Source organism: Talpa europaea (genome assembly GCF_964194135.1).
Source record: "Talpa europaea genome assembly, chromosome: 4".
In the NCBI taxonomy this organism is placed as follows: Eukaryota; Metazoa; Chordata; class Mammalia; order Eulipotyphla; family Talpidae; genus Talpa; species Talpa europaea.
Window position 1 is genome coordinate 81,398,757 of NC_140070.1, and position 25,701 is coordinate 81,424,457.

Sequence of the window (25,701 nt, forward strand, 5' to 3'; positions counted from 1 at the left end):
GGGCCCGATTACCACAGACCCAATTGTGGAATAGGGGGCTCTGTTCTCCCTGTCACAGATAGAACACGTATTAGCAAACATCAGAATAATGATATTTGCCCAGTTCTGAAATTTTCCAAAATGATCAAATTTATCTAGGGAGTCCTATTTATGTCTGTCACTGTTCTGGGCTTCCCAGTTTGGTATTTGGTGATTCATGTCACAACCAGGCCTGGAGAGTAAATACCACTGAGCAATGGGATGACCCTCTCAGAGATGATCTATGATAGCCTCGCTTGCAAAGGCTTCTACAGGGATATCCATCTCAGTTGTCCTTGAGTGACTGAGCTCTTATTAAACAATTGAGCGTTGTTATATCTGCAAGGATTTTCTGCCAAGGTGAAGCTCCTAAACCCTATGTGTCAGGCAGGGGGAATGGAGAAAGGAAGTCTATGTGATCAATCAGGGTTCTCACATCTCTAGCACAAGATGAAGAGTTTTGTATATTTAACACAAATCAAATGTACAACACCTACTCTACATTTTACCTAGCCATTGAGCCCATCTTAGATATTTCTCCTTTTGGTTCATAAAGATATCTCCCTTTTTTGGGCCTCCCTGGTGGCTCAAGGGGTTAAGCACCACACTATGAAGCAATCCACAGCCTCTGCAGCATGAGTTCGATCCCCGGACAGCCAGGGAGCAACTTGCATGGTGCAGCAGACCTCTGCTGCCTCGCCCGCTGCTCCCCTCAGCAGTATACTTCGGTCAGTCTGCCTGTTCTGTTCCCCACTCTGTCTTTGGTGAATCCTCTCACCCCTGACATCTCTGGCCTGTACCCCAGCTCTTGTATGCATAAATAAATAAATCTTTAAAAAAATAATAAGCGTAAAGGAAAGCTGGAGCTGCGGGTGGGGAACATGTCGAAGTCTGACCTCGGCAGGAAGTGGGACCGATGCATGGCGGACATGCTCGTGAAGATAAGTACTGGATTTGGATTAGGACTTACTTTCTCCCTTACCTTCTTTAAAAGAAGAATGTGGCCATTAGCCTTCGGTTCTGGCATGGGACTGGGGATGGCCTACTCCAACCGCCAGCACGACTTCCAGGCTCCATATCTTCTACATGGAAAATATGTCAAAGAGCAGGAGCAGTGAGTGACACCCGAGACATCCCAGTGGGAGGAAAGAGAAATCATGTTTATTCCTCAAGAATACTGAAGTGCCCTGGAGTAAGCTGACTTTCTTCTGTAACAATGTTATCAGTAATACTTTCAGCTCCAGCACACTGTTTATGTATTTGAAACCAAGTCTGTTTCTTGTTTTGTATTTTCTTCCTGGAAACTGCAAGGAGGTGGTCTTGAAGAAATAAATTAAAAAGAAATAAAAAAAAATCTGAAAAAAAAAATGCTCTCTCCCTTTTTAAATGTAATGCTACAGAGTACCACATTTCTGTGTGAGCTATAGGGACTCAAGTCATCCTGTATTTCGACAGCACTGTTCTTCCTCCTTTATTTATATTTTAGGCTCTGTCCTAAATCACGTTGGGCACCAAGTCTATTACAGGGCAGGGAGAGGGGGCACCCCAGACCCCACAAAACTGCCTATTCTAAATGGGTTCTGCCATCCGCTGCATCAACACAAAACATATGAGGCTTTAATGGGAAGGAACTTTAATACAACTAGGAAACAATACAGGAAAGGCAAAGAGTCTAGCTTCTAAATCAAGTACCCAAAGTTACCCGTCCCCTCATGGGTAAAAGTCCACCCAAGCAGGATTGGCCCAGAGCAAGGCCCCAAAGCCTGCCACAAGTCTAAAGCATCTTCCAGTGGGGACCCACAGAAAAGGGTCAGAAACAACCAGACAAGCCCGGAAGGAAAAGAGCAAAATCAAAATCAAGATAAAAGCCGCCGTTGTCACCTCCCCTCGGGTCTCTCACCCACATCTGTGTCACCCAGCCCACGACCAAAAGACAAGCGCAGTTTTTTCACATGTCTCTAGGGTCCATCCGCCTCCTCCAGGTCTCCTTCTGGATCTCCATCCTGCTTCCTTCCTTCCTCAGTCTCCTCTGCATCTTCTATCTCTCCCTGCTTAGGTCCACCCTCCATTTGGTTGGGGCAGGGAACCCTGAACATCCCCTTTCCTGGGGACCACCCTGTTACATCTTGACCTCCAGCTAAATAGATGGGGATTTGCATTGTATGGGTTGACAATACCTAATGGACATAATATAAATAATTTTTGCATCCTCTTGCTCTCAGGATCACACCATAGATTCCCTGGGGGGTTATGATTCGACCTCTCTGAAAGTGAGGGATAGTGCTACATTTTTCCTGCTTTTGCCACAAATTTTCTTTTCATTGCAGGGGTCCATACTTTTCTTCAGAGATCATGATTGGAGGCAGAATGGTGAGTGTTGGATGAATGTAGAATGTATGTTTGCAGAGGAAAGATGGGCATTAGAGTTTCCCAAAGCTACAGTTCCTGCATGAACATGTCTGCTCTAGGGATACTGGATGTGGTCAGCAGGTGGAAATTATCTTTTTCCTTTCCTATTATAGCCCCAGCAATCACCTAAAACTGCCTCAGCCTCTGGCTCATAGTGTTGTTTCAAACGGTTCCTGCAACCATTTGCAGAAATAGGAATTGCAACCCATTTCTTGGACAATTCCCACTGACAATTGTTCCTCCTTAAAGACTGTCACAGCCTTTTATCCTCTTACCTCCTCATAGATATTTCTATCAATCACACAAATTCTGTAGATCTCTCCTCATTCCTTCCATCATAGAATATTATATATTTTCCTATATCTTGGCTCTTAGGAAACTGTAACCACTCCATGTAGCAGGACTTGCTGAAAAGTCTTGGTTGTCATTTTCTCCATCTTGTTAATGCAACCAAATTTTGCCAGTCTTAGAGAACAGAAAAGCTATATGCCCACAGCAGGAGGCAATCAATACTAATTTGGGTACATAACTTCAACTCAAAATAAACTGTTAGTAGAACACTTTTTGTCCCCTAGGACTTATTTATCTATGAAGTAGGAACTCTACTTTTATATTTTTTCACTCTGGAGAGAACCATATAATCTTTTATGATGACCCAAGAACCAGGAGTTGGGAGGATCAGATCACAATATACACATGGGTTTCTTGCACTGTCAGCAGCATTCCTGTGCTAAAATAGGACATATGGGCTTTCACGTAATGAAACTTCTAAAAAATGACACCAAGTTACCCTTTAATTTGATCCCAGATTTTTTTTTTCTTATTTTTTCAGTTTGGGGGATATAGTCAAGTGTTTTAGATACTCTTCACATATCCTTCTAATGACAATTTTACTATTTTTTTTTTTTTTAGATTCTAAACTTCTTGAACATACTTCTCCACTGTACTTCTCAAATCTTCTCATTCATTTTTCCGAGAAGTTAGAAGTTTTACTGAAGAGACAATTTCCTGATGTTTAGAATTGTGTGGTATCATTTCTCCTCTTAGGGACTTTAGGTGACTTAGAACATGCAGGGCCTTTGTTGGATGGGTGGACAGATGGGATGGATGGATGGACAGATGGGATGGATGGATGCATGGGATGGATGGATGCATGGATGGATGGATGCATGGATGGATGGACAGTTAGATGACCCAGAAGATCCTCATTCAGTTAGCCTAGCAATAAGCTGCCTAATGCAAGAGTCCTATAGAAAATGCAGGCAAACAGAATATTCCTGTCATCTGAAAGGGCATCCCCAAGAGTGGAAAGTCAATACCCAATATTGCACAGTTAACTGGATGTTTCTTGTCTCTCCCAACCTCCCAGTAAACTTGTAAAGAAAAAGGTGATGGAATAACTTTCCTGGAACAGTAACTATAATGTGTCGGGCTATGTCAGGTCTAGCTATACTAGGAAAATGGGATAATGAGGGCTCAGCAGACTGTAAATAATCAATTTCTACCCAAGAGTTTCCCTAAGAAACCAGCTTCAGACATGTATATGCATTATGCCTACTGTGAGTCTTACCTTTAATAAATATACAGAGAAATGATCAATTTTACTAAAAATTAGAAAAAAGGTAATTGAAGCAACAATGACAAAATTGGAAAATGGAAAGAGCTGGCTAGGATAAGAGAAAAAGATGAATACTCAGGAGCTTCGTGGAGAATGTTAATTGTTTCTCTCGATCTTGCAACATGTTTTGACTTTTAGTTGCTATTGGCCTACAGTAAAGATGTTGCTATTCTTGTATATAATCCAAAATGAAGTTTATACTGGTGGAAAGAAACCATCACAGTGTTTTCATGGGAGAAGAAAAAATTGGAAGGCAAATTGGTACCTATCTCTAGGGATATAGATAAATATTGTATGGTATATCATAATATTGGATCAAATAAATAAAGTAAACATATTATTAAAACATTGATATATTTCAAAAACATCAAAAATGTGAATGAATGATAAAAGAAACAAAAATTAGACTTATTGCAAAGTGTTATTTAAATAAGAAATGACATATTTGAACAGTCACTTTACAATGAGACAATGTATGATTTTTGAATAAAAAGATACAGTTTTGTTAATAATCAGAAAAAAATAGAACACATACATACAGTATCAAATTCCACAGAATGACTCAAATGAAAAAAAGATGGAAAATATCAATTGAAACCAATAGCCTGGAACAATGGCAATTCACCTTAACTGTCCCAAGAGTTTGATCCTCTCTAATATGCTGAACATATGTGTATCTATGACGAGTAATTCCTGATCTAGATAGACCCAATATAAACACATACATGTGTTCACCAAAGGCATGTACAAGAATGTTCCTAATAGCACTAATCATACAAGCCAAAATCTAGAAACTACCCAGATGTTCGTCAATGGTGGGATGGTATGCTAGACATTATCAGTGGCCTGACCATATACTTGGACCTTTCCATTGTAGAACTCACCAGACTGACTTCCAGCTGTTAGCATCTGTATCTCATTGTCAGAAGCTTTTCTCTGGTGGTTGGATTTCACTTTATTGCAGGCACAGCAGGAATTGCCAGGGAATTAATGCTTTGCTGGAACAACACTACTGAGTGTGTACAGTGCTGGGTCCCTTGATGACTAGGGCATATTCTGAGAAATGCATCATTAGGAGATTTCTTTGTTGGGCAAGTGTGACAATAGCAATGGATTTTGTGTGCTTAGGGACCATGATTAAATCCAGCACAAGGGAAAATAATGCTATCAATGCAGTAAACACAAGCTATCAGAGCCATCTGCCTGAGTAAAGTGCTATGATAGAAACAGGCAATAGAAAGTTAGGGGCTGCTGTGTATTTGCAGTCCATTGTTGACGAAAACATCATGTGCAGTGCATGACCCGATGTATAATGCCTCAGTTTGCTGGGTTAACTCTGAGGGATGGCATCTACTTAGGCTTCAGATTTCCAATGGGATTAAACTCTAGGTACTTGCGTTAGGGGGAAAGGATGTCCTGAGCAAATTCCATACAGGCTTTGTGGAGTCCACCCCTACTCCATCAAGACACTGGGAACTACAAATCCCATGATCACCTAAGGGAAGGTTGCAAGGACCTGAGGGTGGGGTTAAGCAGCTATGTTCTCTGTTTGAGTATTTCACTGGCCATGTGGTTGGGAGTTGTCCTCTTGGCCACCTGGAAGGTTTTTTGCCAGCTCAGCAGGTCATTGGGATTCCAGGTCAGTGGAACGGGTAGGATGCATTTACAAACTCATCTCCCTCTTTTTCTCCCTGAGTTATTCATTTCCCCTTCCCTTATAAATAAACCTTTTATCAACCTGTTGTGTGTGTCTGCAATTTAGCATTATTAAGTCCCCTTTAAACGTGCATGTGAGGACCCACAGTCAGGCAACCCATTTTATATCGGGGTTGCTCTGCAACACTTGTAGTGATAACTTGCTGGAGCACAACTCTCTGCTTCACCTGCTCACTTTGTCACTAGAATCCCCTGTTATCGCTACATGGCCTATACTTTCCATTGTCCCAAAATAGTTACTTTTGCAAGAACAGTGGTAATTATGTGAACTGTGGAGGTGATTGTTCTTAAGTGCCATTGATGCACTGAAGGAAGAAGTTAATACAACCAATTCTGTGAGCTATCAACTCAGAGCACATGTGACAGCCAGAAAATCTTGCTCCAGGGCCCTCATCTGCAGAGAGCAGGTTGAATTGGTAATGAGGCCCAGGACCCGAACTTGAGAATAATGGAGTTTCAAAATAAACTGAATTTATAATCTTGACAAATCCCTTCGACCAACTTTAAGAACCCAAGAAAATTTCATATCATGGCCCAGTGTAGTGGGGCAACCAGCCACGGGGTGAGCAGGGTGGTGAGGAAGGGAGAGAATCTTTGAGCTTTCTCTGGTGTTGTCTTGCGGACTATCCTCTTCTACAGCTCGTCCTCTCATAATTGTCCCCCCAAAGCTGCCCTCAGCTCTGAGTGACCACTTTTATAGCCTTGGCCTCTAGGCTCAGGTGTGCACATTTATGCATGCCCACACCCATATTCCAGGAGTCCACCATCAGGCACGTGTGCCCTGCACCCACGCTCCCAAGCACCTCTTGCATTAGCAACAATCAAGGCCTCAGGTGATAGCCACAGAGGCTAGTGGTGCAAAAAGCCTGATTAATCCATTTACCCTGCACCCAGCTTGGGTACATCTGTAACAGGGTGCTGAAGCCAAAGGTTGTTAAAGGATGCGCCCCTGAAGGGGGCTGCTGTTTGTGAAGGATAGCCCCAGGGAAAATGCAAACAAAGTATCATTGAAGGTGGAGACTCTGATAAGAAGTCTGCAGGGAAATGCAGAAACAGCCCCCAGCATGCAATGTTCCAAATTTCAGTGTTTTTGGATCTTTATAGTGATTCAGGGGTCAATGATTTCTCCCCACCATGTTGATCTTCCAGAAGGCTGTTGCATTGCTTGTGAAGAAAGGGAGAGGCCTCAGCAGCCAACCTCGGAGAGGAAAATTTTGGAGACTTTGCAAGTAACTGAGTGACTGAAAACGTTCCCGGTTTTACTGCTGTTACAGCCTGGCAGGGAAGGCGAAGATCGAGGCCGGGTGCCTCGCTGAGCTGTGAGTGTGGCCATTTGTCGGGTAGTTCGGCTGTTGCAGCTGCTGTTTTGAACGTCACTTAGGTCTGGTGCTGTGCTGGGGCACCTTGGCAGCAACGTGAGCATCTCCTGTTGTGTATTCGTGAGTTGGACCCTAGCCTATCGTCTGGCTGCCACATGCTGCAGGCCTTCAGTGGTGGGAAGACACCATCTTGGGAGCCTTTGTGTTTAGGATTTTAAAATGCTGGACACTGCTTCAGGTGAGGTAAATGGCTATTTGTGGCCTCAATAACTCTTTGTTTTCCCTAGTTTGTTAAATAAATCCCATTATTGTCATTCTCTGAACCTGAGTAGTCTTATAATTGTGCACCTGTGAAGAACGCAGATGGTGACTGGTGAACTGTTGGGGCAGTGTCCTTGGCCAGCTTTAGTGCCCTCGCTGCTCTGTATCATCTGGTTGGAGGTGCTTGAGCACTTGACCCTCTGTCTCTGAAAAGGGGATGAGAATAGTATCTTTTAGTTTTTTATAAGAACAAATTAAACTAGCACAAAGAAATATCACTTAGTATAATATGATAAGCACAAGTGTTATATTCATTTACAATTACATAGGATTTAAAATTTTACAGTGTTTTCAGTGTTTCTCTTTCATTTATAGCAATTCCGTGAGTTAGATAAGAATATTTTATTTCTGCTATTCTTGACTTGACAGTTATTTATCATTTAATGTTTGATATGTCCTTGTCTAGGCTTTAAGCTTACATAGATAAATACAATATAGCTTCCGTCCTCAATAACACCCAGATAATAAGAAATGCTTTGATAACAGTAGCCCTATGATGGTGAGAAAGTGGTAATCTTTAGAGGTTAAACACCTATCCAAGATTGTCCAAATAATACGCCTTCTCATTGTACAACCCATGATTTACCCTCAAGCATTAAGAGTATAAACATTAAGAGTCTAACCCTCAAGCATTAAGAGCATTAAGAGTATAATGCTAAAGTAGTCTTTGTAAGGGGGGGTGGTGGTGGGCGCGTCTAAGACCTTTTCTTCCTTCCGATCTTCTTCCTCCTTTTTTTCACCTGATCTCCAGCTTGGCATGCAAGAGACCATTATCCCAAAATCATAAATAATAATTCTTATTAAAGGATCACATGGGGTAAGTGGAGGCTGTGGTCATGGCTGTTCTCTGGCTGGTTTACAGAGGAGTAGGTACAATTGGTTTTACTAAACTGGGAATCAGGAAACCTGGATATGACCTTGGGCAAATGATTTCATCTCCCTGCACCTTGGCAAATGTTAGCTATCATTCCACCTTTATGGCCTCTAGAATGACCTGGAGGGGAGTTACATTCTGAAAGAAAACCCAAACAAGGCACTGCATGACCTCAGAGAGCGAGTTCATCTCTGTGTTGATTCTTCACCACCTTTTCCATCATGTCAAATTTCGTTTGCTTTTTAAGCAAAAGGAAGTGACTAGCACATTGCTTTGTACAGAGCACAAATTCGAAAATATTTCCTCAGCGAATGAACTGTCATCCACACAAAAAAAGCATATTAGTAACTCCTGTTTAGGAAGACACATCTATACATCTCTAGCTCTATCTAATCAGACACAGTATCCTCTTTTAGACTCAATTTGTAACACCTGCAAGTCCTTTAGCGCCTTCCATTTCTTTGCAAGCGGCTTTCCCCACAGAAAGACTGCCTTCTGCCACAGCTGCACCAATTAGTCTCCCTGCCTGAGAAGAGTGACAATAGTGATATTTTTCTGGATGAATGATAGACCTACTGGAGAGTCCACAAATCAAAATGTCAATTTTCTTTTCTCATGCAGTTCCTTTTGTGTTGTGTTTGTATGTAATTTCTTATACAAAAAATGCCTTTGTATAGAGATAAAATATCTTTTTTTCAAGTTTAACTAAATAATGAAGCAGATCTGTGACAGATTTTGACACATTTTGGAATTACTGTTGTTGCCTACAATGTGTGACAATGGCATGAGTTCTTTGAGGAGAATGATTTAAAAGCACCAGTGGTACCTAGAAAACAGGCAGGCTAGTTAAAGGGTAAGGCAAATGTGTACTTCTAATAAGTACATAAAACAGAAATATCTGGACTTCTAACGCAAGCACAAAGGCCTAGTAGCTACTCCAGTTCAAAACATGTTTTGTTTTAATTATAATATCAACATTTCTTTACAGTCTCAAGGTTTTATATTTCAAATTTCTGTGCATATTTTAAAGAACTTCATGCTAGCTTCCTATTTAACACACTGAAAATCAATATCAAGGATTTTTTTTTGTTTTTGTTTGTTACTAATTCAGTGATTAAAAATTTTTGAATGGCACTCAGAATTTAGGATGAAATAATGTAAAAAATCTTTCCACACAATAATCTAAGAAAATACATGACAAGTGATAGGGCATGACTAAGGAGGGAAATCACAACATGAATTCACAGCTATAAATCATGCGATTCAGACAAGAGAAAGATAAAATGAACAATGGTTATGCTTGAGATTAAAGAGGCTTGGTTTTGGGGTACAAAATACTTCCCATGACTTTTAGGGAACATCCAATATCATCTCCTTTAGAAAATGTATGGGCTTAAGGCTCAGAATTCCTAGGCCATTCTAGCCATTTAAATATTTATACATTCTGTAGTGGCAACAAGGAGCAAGGCAGGCGGGTGGGGGTGGGGGAGTAGGGGAGCTCAGGAGGCAACTGAGCCTCCCAGCCCTCTTTGACTCTCTCTACTCGCTTTCCCCTGGGCTCTCGCTAGCTTTCTTTCATGGTCTTGCCTCTTCTGTAGTCACTTGTCCTTTCATAGTCCTCTTTACACTTCTTACTCCAGCTCTGAGTGATGCCGCCTTTATATTCCAGACCTCTAGGCTCAGGTGCACACACTTGCACAGCAACACTCCAGAAGTCCACCATCAGGCACGTGTGCCCTGTGCCCATGAGCACCTTCTGTGTCATCACAACCGAGGCTGCAGGTGACAGCCACAGAGGCTAGTGGCATAAAAATCCTGATTAATTCATTTACCCAACAAATTCTCACATGAAAATTTCTTATTCTTTCCATCCAAAATATATGCGATTTCTATAATGTATGTGTTAGCTTGCTAGATGCTGCTAGAGGAGAAAATGGAATAAAATGTTGCACTCAATGAGCCTGCTATATAAAGAGAGAGAGAATACTGTTAACGGAAACAGACTCCCAACAATAGTGAGGCAAAGAGTTTACTAAAGAGTTTATTAGATCATCAAAGTAAGGATTTTCAAACCTGGGAAGCAGCCCACCAGATTTTACCCTGTGGAAGCTATTCTAATAACCACGTTTGAATTTGGTTTATATACCCAGAAGCATAGACACCAGGAACTTAACAATTCAATATGGGAGGGACTTCCAGCTCTAAATTTTCCTCTCCAAAGATATGCTGATGCTGGGTCCAGTCTCCTCCCCTCACATCTTCAGGCAAAGCAGATTCCTGCACACAGGATTTGTGAAAGTGGCTTGTGAATTGCCTACCAGATCAGTGAGGGTCTCCAGAAAATTTTACATTATGTTTACAATATGTATGTTTAATTAATTCTAAATAATGGAGAAGATATTATAAGAAAAAAAATAGTTGCTCTAGAAACCCAGAAGAGGGAAATATGACACCATCAGATGGAACAGGCAGCTCTAATACAGGTGGAGAGCTTTTGAACTGGGTTGTAAATTACAGAAGATATTTGGTTATGCAAAACTAAAGAAAGTAGCCCCCAGAAATAGCATATTATAAGGTAAATAGATTGATTAGGCTTTTTACACCACTAGCCTCTGGCTATCACCTGCAGCCTTGTTTGTGTTAATGCAAAAGCCTCTTGTGGGGGGGTGGGTGCAGGGCACACATGCCTGATTGTGACACCTGGAGTATGGGGGTGCACGTATGTGTGGGGGTGCACACTTGAGCCTGGAGGCCAAGGCTACAGGAGGGTGGCTACCAGAGCACCAGTGACTACAGAAGAGGTGAGACCATGAAAGAATGCGTGAGAGAGCCCAGAGGAAAAGTGTAAAAATTCAAAGGGGGCTTCAGGGCTGGGTTGCCTGTCTATCTCCCGGCACCCCATCTCTGCTCCCAGAGAGCATTAAATCCTGAAAAAAAGCACCGAGGGCTCTGGGGCTCTCTCTTGCCACTCTGCCCCAAAGACAGTGAACCTGTGCTTGTTGGCACAGCCCATGTGCACAGGCAAATTTGGAGCCTTATCAGAATTATTTTTCAGCCAGCGTAGCTCTATGAAGACTAGAAGGAGGCCAGTTTGTGAAGGTAAATGAGGGCATAACACTTGATCAATCTAGAAGTGTTTAGAAAAGGTTGTAAAAATGTTGTATATGATGTAAAATGTTAAAACAATTAACCATAACAGTGATTAGAGAAAAACATGTCATTGTGAATATATGTTTAAAAAGACCAATATAATAACATGAAATATGAGAATATGCAGAATCACTAAGTCCTGGACAGTAAGCCTTTGACTATCTTTTAACTTTTCTTTTGAAGAGGGATAAAGGGAATATGAAGGAACTAAAATACAAGTATTTCACATTTTTTCTATGAAAAAATGAGCAATTTTAATGTGTTTATGATTCACAGTTTATATATATATGTATATATAATTGCACAGCATGAATAAGCTTTTAAATAGTATAGTAAGCAACAAAGGGACTGTATAAAAAGCAAAATAATTTCATATAAGTGAATAGGTATTAATAAAATACAATAGGTAACATCTATCAGAATCTTAGAAATAATATGTTGATTTTATATTTTAATGATAAATGTTGAGAAATCCATTCCTTCGAGAACAAAAATGACAGATATTAATGCTCACAAAATCTTCTACTGGTAATTCATTGCAAATAGGGATTGACTATATGAAAATGAAACAAATTCAGCAGGTTTCATTAGGCCAATTAGAATTTCCAAAGAGCAAATATATGCATGTAGTTTCATCCCACTAGAGAGTATCATTCAGGTATTCCGTTGGAAACTTTTATTCAGTCTCTTGTCCAACATGGGGATGGGCCAATTCTGACTGCAGCTGACTTTATGGATTAATCTAGATAAATCTCCTCTGTATAAACTGATTATTTTACTTGTAATTTATATATAAATATTTGAAGCAACTAAAAAGAATGTATCACTCTATGAATTTAATTATGCAACACTTACTAAACAAAAGGTAAATTAAACATTTGATACTTAGTACATCTTGATGCATACACAGAAGTTACAATATAATACAGTAGGGGGAGGACATAAAAGAATAGATTGTTTCAGTTTGGAGTTTATAGCTTCCAGTTGCTAATCATATAGTCTTTGATTACTTTGTATGCCTCAATTGTGTCATTTGAAATCCAAGAGGAATTATCAAAAGAACAAAATGAAATGGTACAGGTAAATTGTTTAAGACACAGTTCCTAGCAGGAAGTGTTTGATATTTGTTAGCAGTTGTTGCTAACCTAAGATAGTTTTCACCATTACTATGATCATTGTTATTATTACATTATATTTATTCTCTTCACTGGGACATTAGTGAAATTTTGCATCAAGAATAATTAAACAATGTTCTCTCAGTCTATTTTCTCTCACTCACTCTTACTGTATCCGCAGCTGAACCATTCTTGGATCTGAGGTCACACACAATGATCTATCTTTTTCCACAGAGCTCTCATTACATATGCACATACATATACCTCCAAACCCCTCAGTTCACTTTCAGATGAAACCAGCTTGTATGTCATAAAATTTATAAGTGAATGGAATTTAAGTAGCGAAAACCACAAGGACCACAGTAATTTTCTATGTTCTATATTTGAAATACTAAAGGGCAATATGTGATTATCTGTATACCATAGAGGAAGCTGAGGAGTGCAAAGTGTAAAAATTCTTTTTTTACCAGCTACATTATTAGAGAAAACAAGCAAACCTTACCTTCAGTACATTAAAGGAAAGGTCATTGAGCAGCTTTTAATTTTCTTCATTGCATTTTCCTTTTGGTGCAAGTGTCAGTTCCGGGCAAGAGCCTACCACTTGTTCTATTTTTTTTTTCTCTTTCAAGATACTTAGGAATCTAAAAATATCATTTTTTTTCTCTGGTTATTTCTCAAAAAAAGCTATCCTTCTGCCCTTCTACCCTTCTACGTTTCTTTATATCCTGTGGACATATTTTTGCTATGTGATTTTTTAGTTGCAGTTGTTGGTTTGGAAAAGGGTTAATATCAATTCTTGACCCTGTGAAATAGGGGTGAGATAAAAAGCTGTGTACCTTGATATGAGACACAGCAAAGTCAACTGAAGGAAGCCAAGGAAATCCAATTTTGGGTACTTGCAAACGTATCAGCTTGCAAGCAACTAATAACATTATAAATTATGTACATGTTTAGATTTCCACAGTGATTTATTTAAATGGAAAATTGTTATAAGCCGAGCAGAATCATTTTCAACATTCAGCAAAATTTCAGAACATACAGATATTACATGCTTTTTACAAAAATTGAATTTTTTAAAGAATAAAAACCAAAATTCTTTTGAAATAATATTTTGTATAATTTGAAGCAAGCTTTATAAAGATGAAATTTGCAGTGTCTAGTCATTTCTTAGTGTTTATTAATTATGAAACTGAAAAGTGTGAGATAATAAATTTACAAAGACAAGAATTATTAGCAGCCTCATTGTCACATATTTCTAAATTTAGGGTAAAATGATATTGCCAAAATGACACTATATTCTACTTATTTTTTTCTTTTTAAAGTATTTTACTTTTTTGGTAGTGAGAACAATAACATGAGTTCTACTCTCTTAATATTATTAAGTGCTCAATGCAGTATTGCTAGCTACAGACATATTGTTTTACAGTAGATTTCTAGAAGTTATTCATCCTGTATAACTGAAAGTTTGTAGTGTCAAGCAATAATTCTTCACTTTTGCCCACCGTTCTCTATTTCTATTAATTTTATTAATTTAAATTCTTCATATAAGTGGAACCAGGCAGTATTTGTCCTTCTGTGACTCACCTGTTTCACTTAATGTAATATCCTCCAGATTTATCCATGTTGAACTATATCACGGACTCCCCTGCCTTAATGTATTTGAATAGTATTCTCTCGTATGTATTACGTTTTAAAAATCTATTCATTTTTTGGGGGATTTTGAGGTCGTTTCCATATTTTAACCACTATGAATAAAACTGCAATAAATATGGAAGTGCAGTTATATCTTCAAGATCCTGATTACTGTTCTTTTGAATATACAACCAAATGTGTGCTTTCTGGATCTTATGGTGGTTGTGTTTTTAATTATGAAAACTGTTCAGTACTGACATATAGACAGGCATATAGACAAATGGAACAGAACACAGAGCACAGATTATATTACAAATTCAAAAAATTGCTAAGCACATATGAAATTTACTGTGTTGATCACTTTGCATTTTATGCAAATGTATGCAAGTCACTGTGTTTTACACCTGAAATTAATGGAAGGTTGTCAATTATATTACTATCTTAAAGAATGGAGAGATCAGAAATCTACACATATATGGTCATTTGATCTTTGACAAAGTTATCAAGAATACACAAAGGGTGGGCCTCCCCGATGGCGCAGCAGTTGAGCGCTGGGTTGCAAAGCTGCCCGCAGCCTCTGCAGGGCCGGTTCGATCCCCGGCTGCTCCCCGGCCACCAGAGGAGGGTCCCACATGGCACGCAGACCCCTCCTGCCGCCCACTGCTCCCCTCAGCAGTGTACTTCGGTCCTTCTGCCTGCTCTGCTTCCCGCTCTGGCTCTGGTGAATTCTCTCACCCTCCCGCGCTTCTGACTGTACCCAGTGCTTGTATAAATAAATAAATAAATCTTTAAAAAAAAAAAAGAATACACAAAGGGGAAGGAATGTCTTCCACATAGTGTTGGAAAAACTGGATATCTGCATGCAAGAGAATGAAACTGGACTCTTATCTTCCAATTTAAGAAAAAAATCTCAAAATGGATTGAAGAGTTGGTCATAAAACCTAAAACTATAAACCCCCCAGAAGAATACAGAAACAATTGACATTGGTCTTGGTATTGAGTTTTTGGATATGACACCAAAACACTGCTATGAAAGCAAAAGTAAATGAGTAAACTACCTCAAACTAAAAACTCAAACCAAACCAAAACAAAAGCAACAAAAAAAGTCTGCACGTCAAAGTAAATAATAAACAGAATGAAAAGGCAACCTATGGAAAGGGATAAAATATTTGTAAACTATATATCTGATAAGGGGCTAAAATCTAAAATATCTAAAGAACTCTTATAACCTAGATGTTAAAAAAATTCCAAATAACCTAATTAACAAATAGGCAAAGGACTTGAGCAGGCAATCAAATGGTTACCAGATGTATGAAAAGTTGCTCAAAATATTTGATCACCATAGAAATGCAAATTGAAACCATAGACCTGGTAGGATGGCTACTATTAAAATCAATGGCAAGTGTTGGTAATATGTGGAGAAAAGGGGGCGCTCGCTCACTGTTGGTGGGAATGCAAATTGGTGTAGCCACTGTGGGGAACAATATGGAGTGTCCTCAAAAAATTAAAAGTAGATCTACTAATCCATTCTGATAGCACCAAATAATAATTTTTATTTTTATTTATGTATTTTTTAGAGATTTTTTTATGCGTACAAGAAGTGGGGTACAAGCCAGAGGTGTGGGAGGGGAGAAAATTCATCAGAGACAGAGTGGGGAGCAGAACAGGTGGGTCTACTGAAATACACTGCGGAGGGGAGCAGCAGGAGAGACAGGAGATGTCTACTGCACCATGTGCATCAGCTCCCTGGCCAGGGATTGAACTCCTGCTGCAGTGGCTGCTAATAGCTTCATAGTGCAGAGACTTTAACCCCTTGTGCCACCAGGGAGGCCCTCAAATACTAATTTTTAAATGTCCAATGTTGCTTTAACATATTGCTTGTTCTTATAAACTTAATTCTGGTAGTAATAACATTTATAGATAGAAAAACAAATACAAATATATATCCATTTCTCAAATGCAGGAAACATTTAGCACAAACTACAGAAAATGAAAATAATTAGCAATCAGTATTTTAAAAGGTAGTTTAAGTAGAAATTATTGCACTTCATTTCACATGGTAGGATTTTCTTTTTTAATCAGAAAGTACTAGAAGGTGTTTGGCAGAGGAAATAAAGTTGTATTTTAGAAATTACACTGAGATTGTGACTAATGTCGTGTCATAGTATAAATATGTGCATCTCTAATGATTAAACTAGAAGAAAAGGATTACAAAAAAGTTACATAAAATGGTGGCAGGCAGCATAAAAATAGTGTACTTAAAAATTGTTCAGTCTTTGGTCTATTATTTGTTTTACATGGTAAGGAAATGAATGATTGTAGAAGGGAAGAGCAGCTTCCTGCTTTGCAATACCTGCTGGCAGAAGACTTGGAGTAGTACCTGCTTCCACCGGGTGGGGCATGGAAGCTTAGCTCCCTGTTTCTTCCACTGACATCATTTCTCCCCGGAGTCAGACTGCTGCCATATGTTTTGGTTGAGAATGGTGGGATGGGAGATCAACTCCTAGCTCAGCTCAGTCACACTGTAACTATGCAGGAGAGGGGTTCTGTTAGTACTTGACTTATTAGGGTGGGTATTTCCAAAGTTGGCTTTCTTTTCTGGATGGTTCCTTCAAGAAATAGGCTTTGCTCGGATGTTTAGTTTGCTTTTTGGTTATTTTTTTTGTCTTAGTTGAAGTTCCGGACTAGAATCTTCTGTAGCACCCTCCCCAATCTATATCGACAATGAAGAAACCGGGGTGCTAACCACTCTATCATTCCTCATGTCCTAAGGTCTCCGAGCTGTCCATGTTCTTCTTGACACCTTTCAGAGTCATACTTGTTCGCGGGTTGTATGTAAGATTTTTTTTCAGTTGTAGCAGAGGTAACTTTAGAGAAAAGAGCTATTCCATTTTGACTGAAAGTGGATGTGCTAATTGTCCCTTTTTGTTATATTTATGATCTTGCAGGTATTTTCCATTATCACTCTTTTAGAAATACAGATTTCTAAACTATTTTTCATTTTATGTGGCAATGTTTTCTGAATAAAAGAATTACAAACAATGGGCAAAACACTATAGCTAAGCAGCTAACTCTTCTCTGCAGAGAGTTCTTTTAAAGATTGTATGTACAGTAATCATTCTGAGGACTAAGAAACTTGATCAAAGTCATATACTTTGATAGTGACTGAGCTTTTACTTTCAAGCAGGCCTGTTAGATTCCTAACCAGATTTCTTTTTCCCTTTTCTACTGATAGTATTCCTGGAACTGAATTATTGCTTTGTATGTCATTGCTGAATTATCATGAGCTCTTTAGGTAGGCAGCATAACATTAGTATACTTAAAAAATATTCAGTCTTTGGTATAATATTTAAGTTTTACATGGTAAGGAAATGAATGGTTGTGGAAGGGAAAATTAGCTCCCTACTTACATAATATTTTTAAGTTTCACGATTAGCACATAAGGTGCTAATATGCATTTTATAGAATTTCATATGCATTTTATAGAAGTTGATATGCATTTTATAAATTTAATATGCATTTTATAGAATTTGTTTCTTAAAAAGGTACTAATTGGAACCCCTTTTAAAACTCTGTTTCTTAAAAAAATAATAAAAAAAAGAAATAATGCACTGGATATAAAAATGAAAAGGAAATAATTCTTTATAAAATTATTCTTTTCCACATTCAAAGGAAAGAAAACTTAGGGGCTCTTGTAAAGAAAAAAAAATTGAAATAAATGTAAAATAAAGGCAACAACCTGAGATGAGAACATGAAGGGAATTATTAAATCATCTTCCTTCAGCTTTATCTGCAGAGTCATCAGATAAATATGCCAGATGAAGAGTTTGTGATGGAGAACACTTGCTGGATCAAAACCAAGAAGGAAAGGTAAGCTTACAATTTATGATAAATGTTTATCATGTGTTTTTCAACTTAAAGGAAGAGAAAAAATGTCCTGAATATGTCCAGATTGCCAAAAGTTTTGTTTTCCACAAAAACAAATATATCCAGAGACAAATATTTGATGTCCATGAAAACATGAAAGCTTCTTTTTAAAAAAAAAAAAAAATTTAAATGAGAGGTCTGTAAGTATATTTGAAGCTCAAAATCTCTATTTCTGGCATAGCTTTCTTTCACTTAGCTTTCTTTGACTTTCCCTCAAAGAATATTTGGAGAATGTACTAAAACTTTCTTCAGTGAAGTTTTAACTAAAATTATTTCATGAAAGAGGATGAGGGTGAAAAGGTGATATAAATATTAGTTTTGAAAAGAATAGTGAATATTTGATGGATGATGATCATTATTTTCTTCTAGAAAATTAAGTCATGAGCTGCAAAAGAGTACCACTTAAATAGCTGAAGTCTAATAGTTAATGTTCATTGATTTTTCAGGGTATCTCAGTTGGTAGAAATGAAATTGCACTTAAGTTATTTATAAACTTTACCTATATATGTACTTAGATTTTTATACTTATTTTCATGTTTGTAGTGGGCATATTCCTTTCATTGATAGATGCATGTGTTTAAATATTAAAGGAAGTATAACTACTTGTATAACTACTATTTTATCCATACTAGGTAAAATATAATATGTCTAGGTAGTGTGGAAATTGGTACTATCCATTTTTTTCTAAGCAACTGGTTGAAATTATTGATTTCTGTGGAGACGTAGACACTCACTCTGAAAAGGGACTGCTTCACCCAAATTTCTTTTTTTCCCCCTTTTTTTTTACAAGAACTGGGGTACAGTCAGAGGAGGGGGAGGGTGAGAGAATTCACCAGAGAGAGCGGGGAGCAGAACAGGCAGAGGGACCAAAGACACTGCTAAGGGGACCAGCGGACGTGGCAGGAGAGGTCTGCTCACCATCAGGGATTCTCACCGGCTGGCTGGGATCGAACCCGTGCCGCAGAGACTGCGGACAGCTTCATGGCGTGGTGCTCAACACACTGCGCCACTGGGGAGGCCCGGCTTCAGCCAAATTTCTATGACTCTTAGATAAGAGACATGCAAGGGCTGGAAAAAGGCAAATACAAGAGAGGACAAGGTTTCTGAAACAGAACCCATGATCATGGCCTGGTTAAAGTAAGAGAGTTGTTTTTTACTGTAAAGGGAGAGAAAAAATGACTAGAAATGGGAGCCAGAATTAATTAAAAGAGTCTGAAAATCAAAATGGACTAGACTGTTTGCTGTGGTGTGATAGATACTTGAACTTAATAAACTTCAATTTCTCTGGTAGTGTATTCGTTGCATAAAAGTGAGTCATGTTTGGTTCACTTAGATTTTACTGTTGTTTCTTTTTTTGCATTTTCTTTTGTCCTTTTCAGTAAAGTGGTAGGAAATGTCATGGCGGAGATTGGCTGGAGCTAGCATTCATACTTTGTGTTCACAATGTATTAATAATTTCATTTTACCAGAACAGAGAACGCTAGTTATTTCACATGTGTGTGCCATCAGTTAAAAAAAAAAGGTTTTGGGCCTCCCCGGTGGCGCAGTGGTTGAGCGGAGGGTTGCGAAGCTGCCCGCAGCCTCTGCAGTGCTGGTTTGATCCCCGGCTGCTCCCCGGCCTCCGGAGGAGGGTCCCACATGGCGCGCAGACCTCTTCGGCCGCCCGCTGCTCCCCTCAGCAGTGTACTTCGGCCCTTCTGCCTGCTCTGCTCCCTGCTCTGGCTCTGGTGGATTCTCTCACCCTCCCGCGCCTCTGACTGTACCCAGTGCTTGTATAAATCAATCAATATATCTTTAAAAAAAATAAAAAAGGTTTTGCAATACTGATATTGTATGGCAAAGGATAGAGTTGGAGTCAAAAAAAAATGACATAACAGTGGTTTATAACATGGTGTGTGACTCACATCTTCTCAGATGCGTGTCACCACACCACACCCACCACCTGGGCACCTGCCATCCACCACCATAGTCCAGTTATGCTCATGCCCCATTTTTTTCTTCCCCTCTCCCTCCCCATCTTGTAGTCTCCATTCAACAGTAAGATTTCTAGAGTTTGTTATAGGTTTGGTTTTTTCTGACCCTTTGCTTGGTGTCTCTATATTCCACATAAAAGTGAAATCATCTGGTATGTGCCTTTCACTTTCTAATTTATTTCATTTAGCATGATCCCCTCCAGTTCCATCAGTGTTGTCTCAAATGGCAAGAGTTCATCTCTCTCTCTCTCTCTCTCTCTCTCTCTCTCTCTCTCTCTCTCTCTCTTTTAATAGCTGAGTAATAGAATTGGACTTCTAGTGGTGAACTAAGTGTTGTACATACAGCTATGTTGATTTTCAGTGATATACAATGGGAAGTTCATAGTGTTATAATGCAACATTATTTGAATTAAAATAAATAAATTAGTGATTGCCTAGGACTGTGGCTGGGAATGGGAAATGATGGATGCTAATGGATATGGGTTTCTTTTGGGGGGTAACAGAAATGTTCTTATATTAGGTAATGATGAGGGTTGTACAAACTTGTGAATACACCAAAAATCACTGAATTATTCACTTTCAATGCATAGGCTTTATGGCATGAGAATTTTATATCAATAAACCTGTTAAAACTATTACATCATGAAGTTTTACAGTTAGAAGTGAACATAGCAGTCTGTCCTGCTTTAATTTGCATTTTCTCAAATTTGACTTCTGTCAAATAAGAGAGCAACAGAATTAATTTTCTGGCAATGCAGTTACAGTTGTCATATTCATGATAGGCCACAATAATAACACATCAAATATTTTGCTTACATTTTATGTATCATGAAATAGTATTCCTCAGACAGTAGAATTTTTTGATCATTAAATTTATAATCACACAATAAACTTGCCAATTTGAAAAGTAAAATATACTTTGCTAAAAAGGATTATAAAGGCACTTTGGATTTATGTTAAATTCTATTTTCTTGAAAATATAGCTCCAGTATAATATATTGTAAATATGAAATATATTCCAGACTTTGGCATACTTTGAGTATAAATTTCAGCTGGTCATTCAAAGTGAAAGTGTCAACCTCCGTGAAAAAAGTACATGTTTCACGCTGTCAGGGTTCCTAGTTGTGAAACTGTACTTTTTTTTTTAAGCAGTGTATTTATTTTTAAGTATAACCTTGCCTCTGACATACTGTAGTGAATTAGCCAAACTTACAGCAACTAATTAAACTAGGCAAAATGTTTGCCAAAGGAAAGGCTGTGTGATTTGATGAAAGTTGTTTATGAAGTTGATGAACACCCACAAAATAATTTTTATTAAAATTATGTTGAACTGACAATACTTAAATTGTGCACCTTAATTATGTTTAAAAAGTCTATTCATCAAATGTCAGCGTAACTTCCAATGTGCACACTTATTGATAAGATAGAAGAAATCAAACAAATAAAAATGTGGTGATATTAATGGAGTGGAAATCTACTGAATCAAGAATAATCTAGGAGCCTCCCCAGTGGCGCAGCAGTTGAGAGCTGGGTTGTGAAGCTGCCCGCGGCCTCTGCAGCGCTGGTTCGATCCCCGGTTGCTCCCCGGCACTGGAAGAGAGTCCCGCATGGCGCGCAGACTTCTCCTGCACCCGCTGCTCCCCTCAGCAGTTGTACTTTGGTCCTTCTGCCTGCTCTGCTCCCTGCTCTGGCTCTGGTGAATTCTCTCACCCTCCCGTGCTTCTGACTGTACCCAGTGCTTGTATAAACAAACAAACAAACAAATAAATCTTTTAAAAAAAAATAAAGAGTAACTGAGGGCTTCCCTGGTGGTGCAGGCGGTGGAGCGCAGCGCTGTGAAGCTGTCCGCAGCCTCTGCAGTGCCGGTTTGATCCCCGCTGGTGTCGGAGCAACCCACATGGCGAGCAGAACCCTTCTGTCTCACCCGCTGCTCCCCTCAGTAGTGTATTTTATCAGTCTGCCTGTTCTGTTCCCTGCTCTATCTCAGGTGAATCCTCTCACCTTCCCGCACATCTGGCCTGTACCCCAGCTCTTGTATAAATAAAATAAATCTTAAAAAAAGGGTAACTGAGTTACCTATTAATTTATTGTTGTTCAGAAACAGAGGAATGTGCTAGAATCCAATTTGTTTGGGTGATGAAAAATTGATATTTTAACTTCATATTAAACTTGTACCTGAGGTATTTTTTTCTTAAATTTCCAATGTATTTAGAATAGTTAGCATTACTTAAAATTGCGTAAAGTGACAGAGGGTCTTGTTTCTTAAATGTCATGTACTATAACAGAAATATATTTTGGGGACAGAGTAAAACCTGTGGGATTTGGTATTTATATCTACACAATATAAAGACGACTGGATGCATTTCATCTGTCTTCCTAATGTGATAACTAACAATTATCCACTTTAAAGAAATGACACGTAAGAAATCTTTTACACTTGGGCCTCCCCTGGTAGCGCAGTGGTTGAGCGCTGGGCTGCGAAGCTGCCCGCAGCCTCTGCAGCTCAGGTTCAATCCCGGGCCACCCGCGAGGGTCCCACATGGTGTGCAGACCTCTCCTGCCGCGCCCGCTCCTACCCTCAGCAGTGTATTTCGTTGGTCTGCCAGTCTGCCTGTTCTGTTCCCCACTCTGGCTCTGGTGAATTCTCTCACCCTCCCGCACTTCTGACTGTACCCAGTGCTTGTATAAATAAATAAATAAATCTTTAAAAAAAAAAAAGAAATCTTTTGCACTTAACATTGTCTGTACAATAAATATATTTCAATTGGTGGGCTAAAGTAAATTTGAGGAAAATGTTGAAACATAAACATTTATATTGTCTCTAACTTTCTTTGAAGAACCTAAATTCCATAGTTCTATGATAATTCACATTGACTATATAATACAGATTTCTGACATTATAGTTCTAGTTGTCATTATTCATGGTCTGTCATAGTTTTAAAGTTCAGATAATCCGATGTATAACAGTGTTGGCAAAAAGAGATAGAGTGTATCTTTTCATTCCTTTATTCACTGAGATCATTCTAGAATATACAATTATTTGGCAATGCAAGTGATAAAAACCAGACATGTTGAGAGATCTATTGGTATGGATAAATCTTATCTTGTTTTCCTCCCCAAACTTGGCAGCTTCTTTTGACGTCTCTCAAGTTAATCCATCAAGGTTAGCGAACAAATCATGGCATATTCAAGCAGTAAATTTTAATGGACTAGGAAGCGCATTGGTTCCCATGTCCTTTTGGAACAAACCTTAACATTATAGAGAGAGGTTTCTGTGGTGGTGTTTTGCTTTATTTCACACAGCAGTCCAGTAGAACTGTTTATCTGTTCCAAATTAGAAATCAGATAATCCATTTTTCTCTTTCTTTTTAATCTTAGATAGATTTAGGATTTTCCAAATATAAGTCAACAAACAAAGAATTAAGTCTGATCCAAAAAAATGAACTAATCTAATAATAGAATTAAGTGAGCCAGTAATATATAGCTAGATAGTAATAAAGGAATTTCTTATGGATGGTGTGCTTTAGTCATTTATAGTGGCCCCTTAGACATGTACTCTCCAGATGTGGGGGAAAAGTGAGAAAACAAGGAGATGGACAATTTTGCAATGATAGGCAAATTACATTTTTCTCCTTCTTGCTTTAATACCAAGGACCTGGTAAGAATTGTGCCTCAGGAAGAGATCAGTCATCCTAGGAGGAAAATATTTAACTAAGTCGGACATTGTAGGGAATTCCTGGCCATTTCCAACAATTAGTGCATATTGGAAATATGAGCTGCTACATTGTAACCAATATCTCATGAGACCATCTAGAAAATGGAATAAATTGAAGATAAAACTAAGATTTAATAGTATTTATCATTTAGGTACAATTTTAGTATATATGATAGGTATATATATATATATATATATATATATATATATAGATTTAAATTAAAGTTAGTGTAACTTTGTGTATGCTGCCTTTGTCCCAGAAATTCTTAGTGCCTGGAAAATTCACATTCTTTAATTTTATCTTAAGTGAATGAATGAAAATTTTCATAAGTAAGTATGCAACAAAGACTAATTTGTTTTTTTAAAGATGTATTTATTTTTGCATGCAAGAGCTGGGGTACAGGCCAGAGGTGTGGGGGGTGAGAGGATTCACCAGAGACAAAGTGGGGAACAGAACAGGCAGATTGACCGAAGTACACTGCTGAGGGGAGCAGTGGGTGAGTCAGGAGAGGTCTGCTGCGCCATGTGGGTAGCTCCCTGCCTGGGGATGGAACTCATGCTGCAGAGGCTGTGGACAGCTTCATATGTTGCGTCTTAACCCCTTGTGCCACCAGAGAGGCCCACAAAGACTACTTTGCAATACAGAGACTGAATAGTCATTCTTCCTCTTTTCATGAATGTTGATATAAACAAAAATGCTATTGAATGGGTGGGCTAATATAACAAACATCTATTTCCCACAGTTCTAAAAACTGGGAAATTCATGATCATCACTGGCAGATTTTGCATCTGGCTATCTTCTCACATAGCAGAAGAGGCAAAGAAGCTCTCTGAGGTTTCTTTTAGTAGAGTACACTCTCATTCGTGAAGACTCCAGCCTCATGACCTAATCACCTCCCAAAGGCTTTACTTCTAAATATCACCACATTGGTGACTAAGTTTCAATATGTGAATTTTGGAAGAACATTAACTTTAAGTCTATATTTTCATGGTTGAATAACATGAGCCCTGAAAATTGAGAGGTCTTCACCAAGTTTTCAACAATAAATATCTGCAAAACCACTAAATCATACATAATCCACATATGCATATGTATTTTCATATATATGTATATATACTGTATTTATGATATTCATTTATTTTAAGTTTAGATCTACATATCATTTATTTTCCAGAATTTTGTCAAAACTTGGCTCTAGCCTGCTGATGGTTAGGAAAAGATTTTTGTGAATGCCACTGACACAAATTTTCTTCATCTTATAGTTCAAACTGCATTGAATCAAAAGTTAGGACACCTCTGGTGAGATTAGGACAAATCTTATTTTGCTTTCTAGGACATTCTATATTCATTGTAAGATTTTCCCCAAAGGTCAACAAACCTGGGACTGAGCTCAAATAAGCTTTGGTTGAATTCATTTCTGAGTAATCAGCAATTTCTTCAAAATAATAAGCTGAAACTTGAAAGTGTAAGTTGTGTAGTTACCTCTCTTCAAATTCCATTTATTAACTGATTTAAAATCTGAAAGCGTTAGGGGAAGATTTGCTTTTTGTATTTGTTAAAATCACCTCCAGGAAAGTTATAATTCAAAAAATTTCAAATTATGATTAAAACAACTACCTGGGAAGACCTATAATCAATGCTTATGTGAAAAAATGAATATATGTAGTTTGACATAACTTCAATGTATTTTTCTTATAGCTCATATGTAGATGTTTTATATTAGGAGGTATACACACAGTGAAGCAGTATATTGCTTTGCATTACAGCTGTCATTACTTTAGAAAGTCATTTGGCTGGGTGAGCTATGCCTATGATACACCCATTCAGTGTAGTACCTAGGGGGTATTAACATTTTGCCTTGTGATTACATTTTTACTCCTTTTATTCCTCACAGACTTTGGTCTCATGGAGGC

The 25,701-nt window shown here is 38.4% G+C and overlaps 1 protein-coding gene across 1 annotated transcript; it reads left to right on the forward strand.

Moving 5' to 3' along the window:
- Positions 1-899: 899 nt before the first annotated feature.
- Positions 900-1,136, forward strand: LOC311169522 (MICOS complex subunit MIC10-like; the record flags this gene model as incomplete). The annotated part of the gene is made up of 1 exon (XM_084231557.1): positions 900-1,136. One exon carries the CDS (start codon positions 900-902, stop codon positions 1,134-1,136), a length of 237 nt encoding a protein of 78 aa, XP_084087683.1.
- Positions 1,137-25,701: the final 24,565 nt, after the last annotated feature.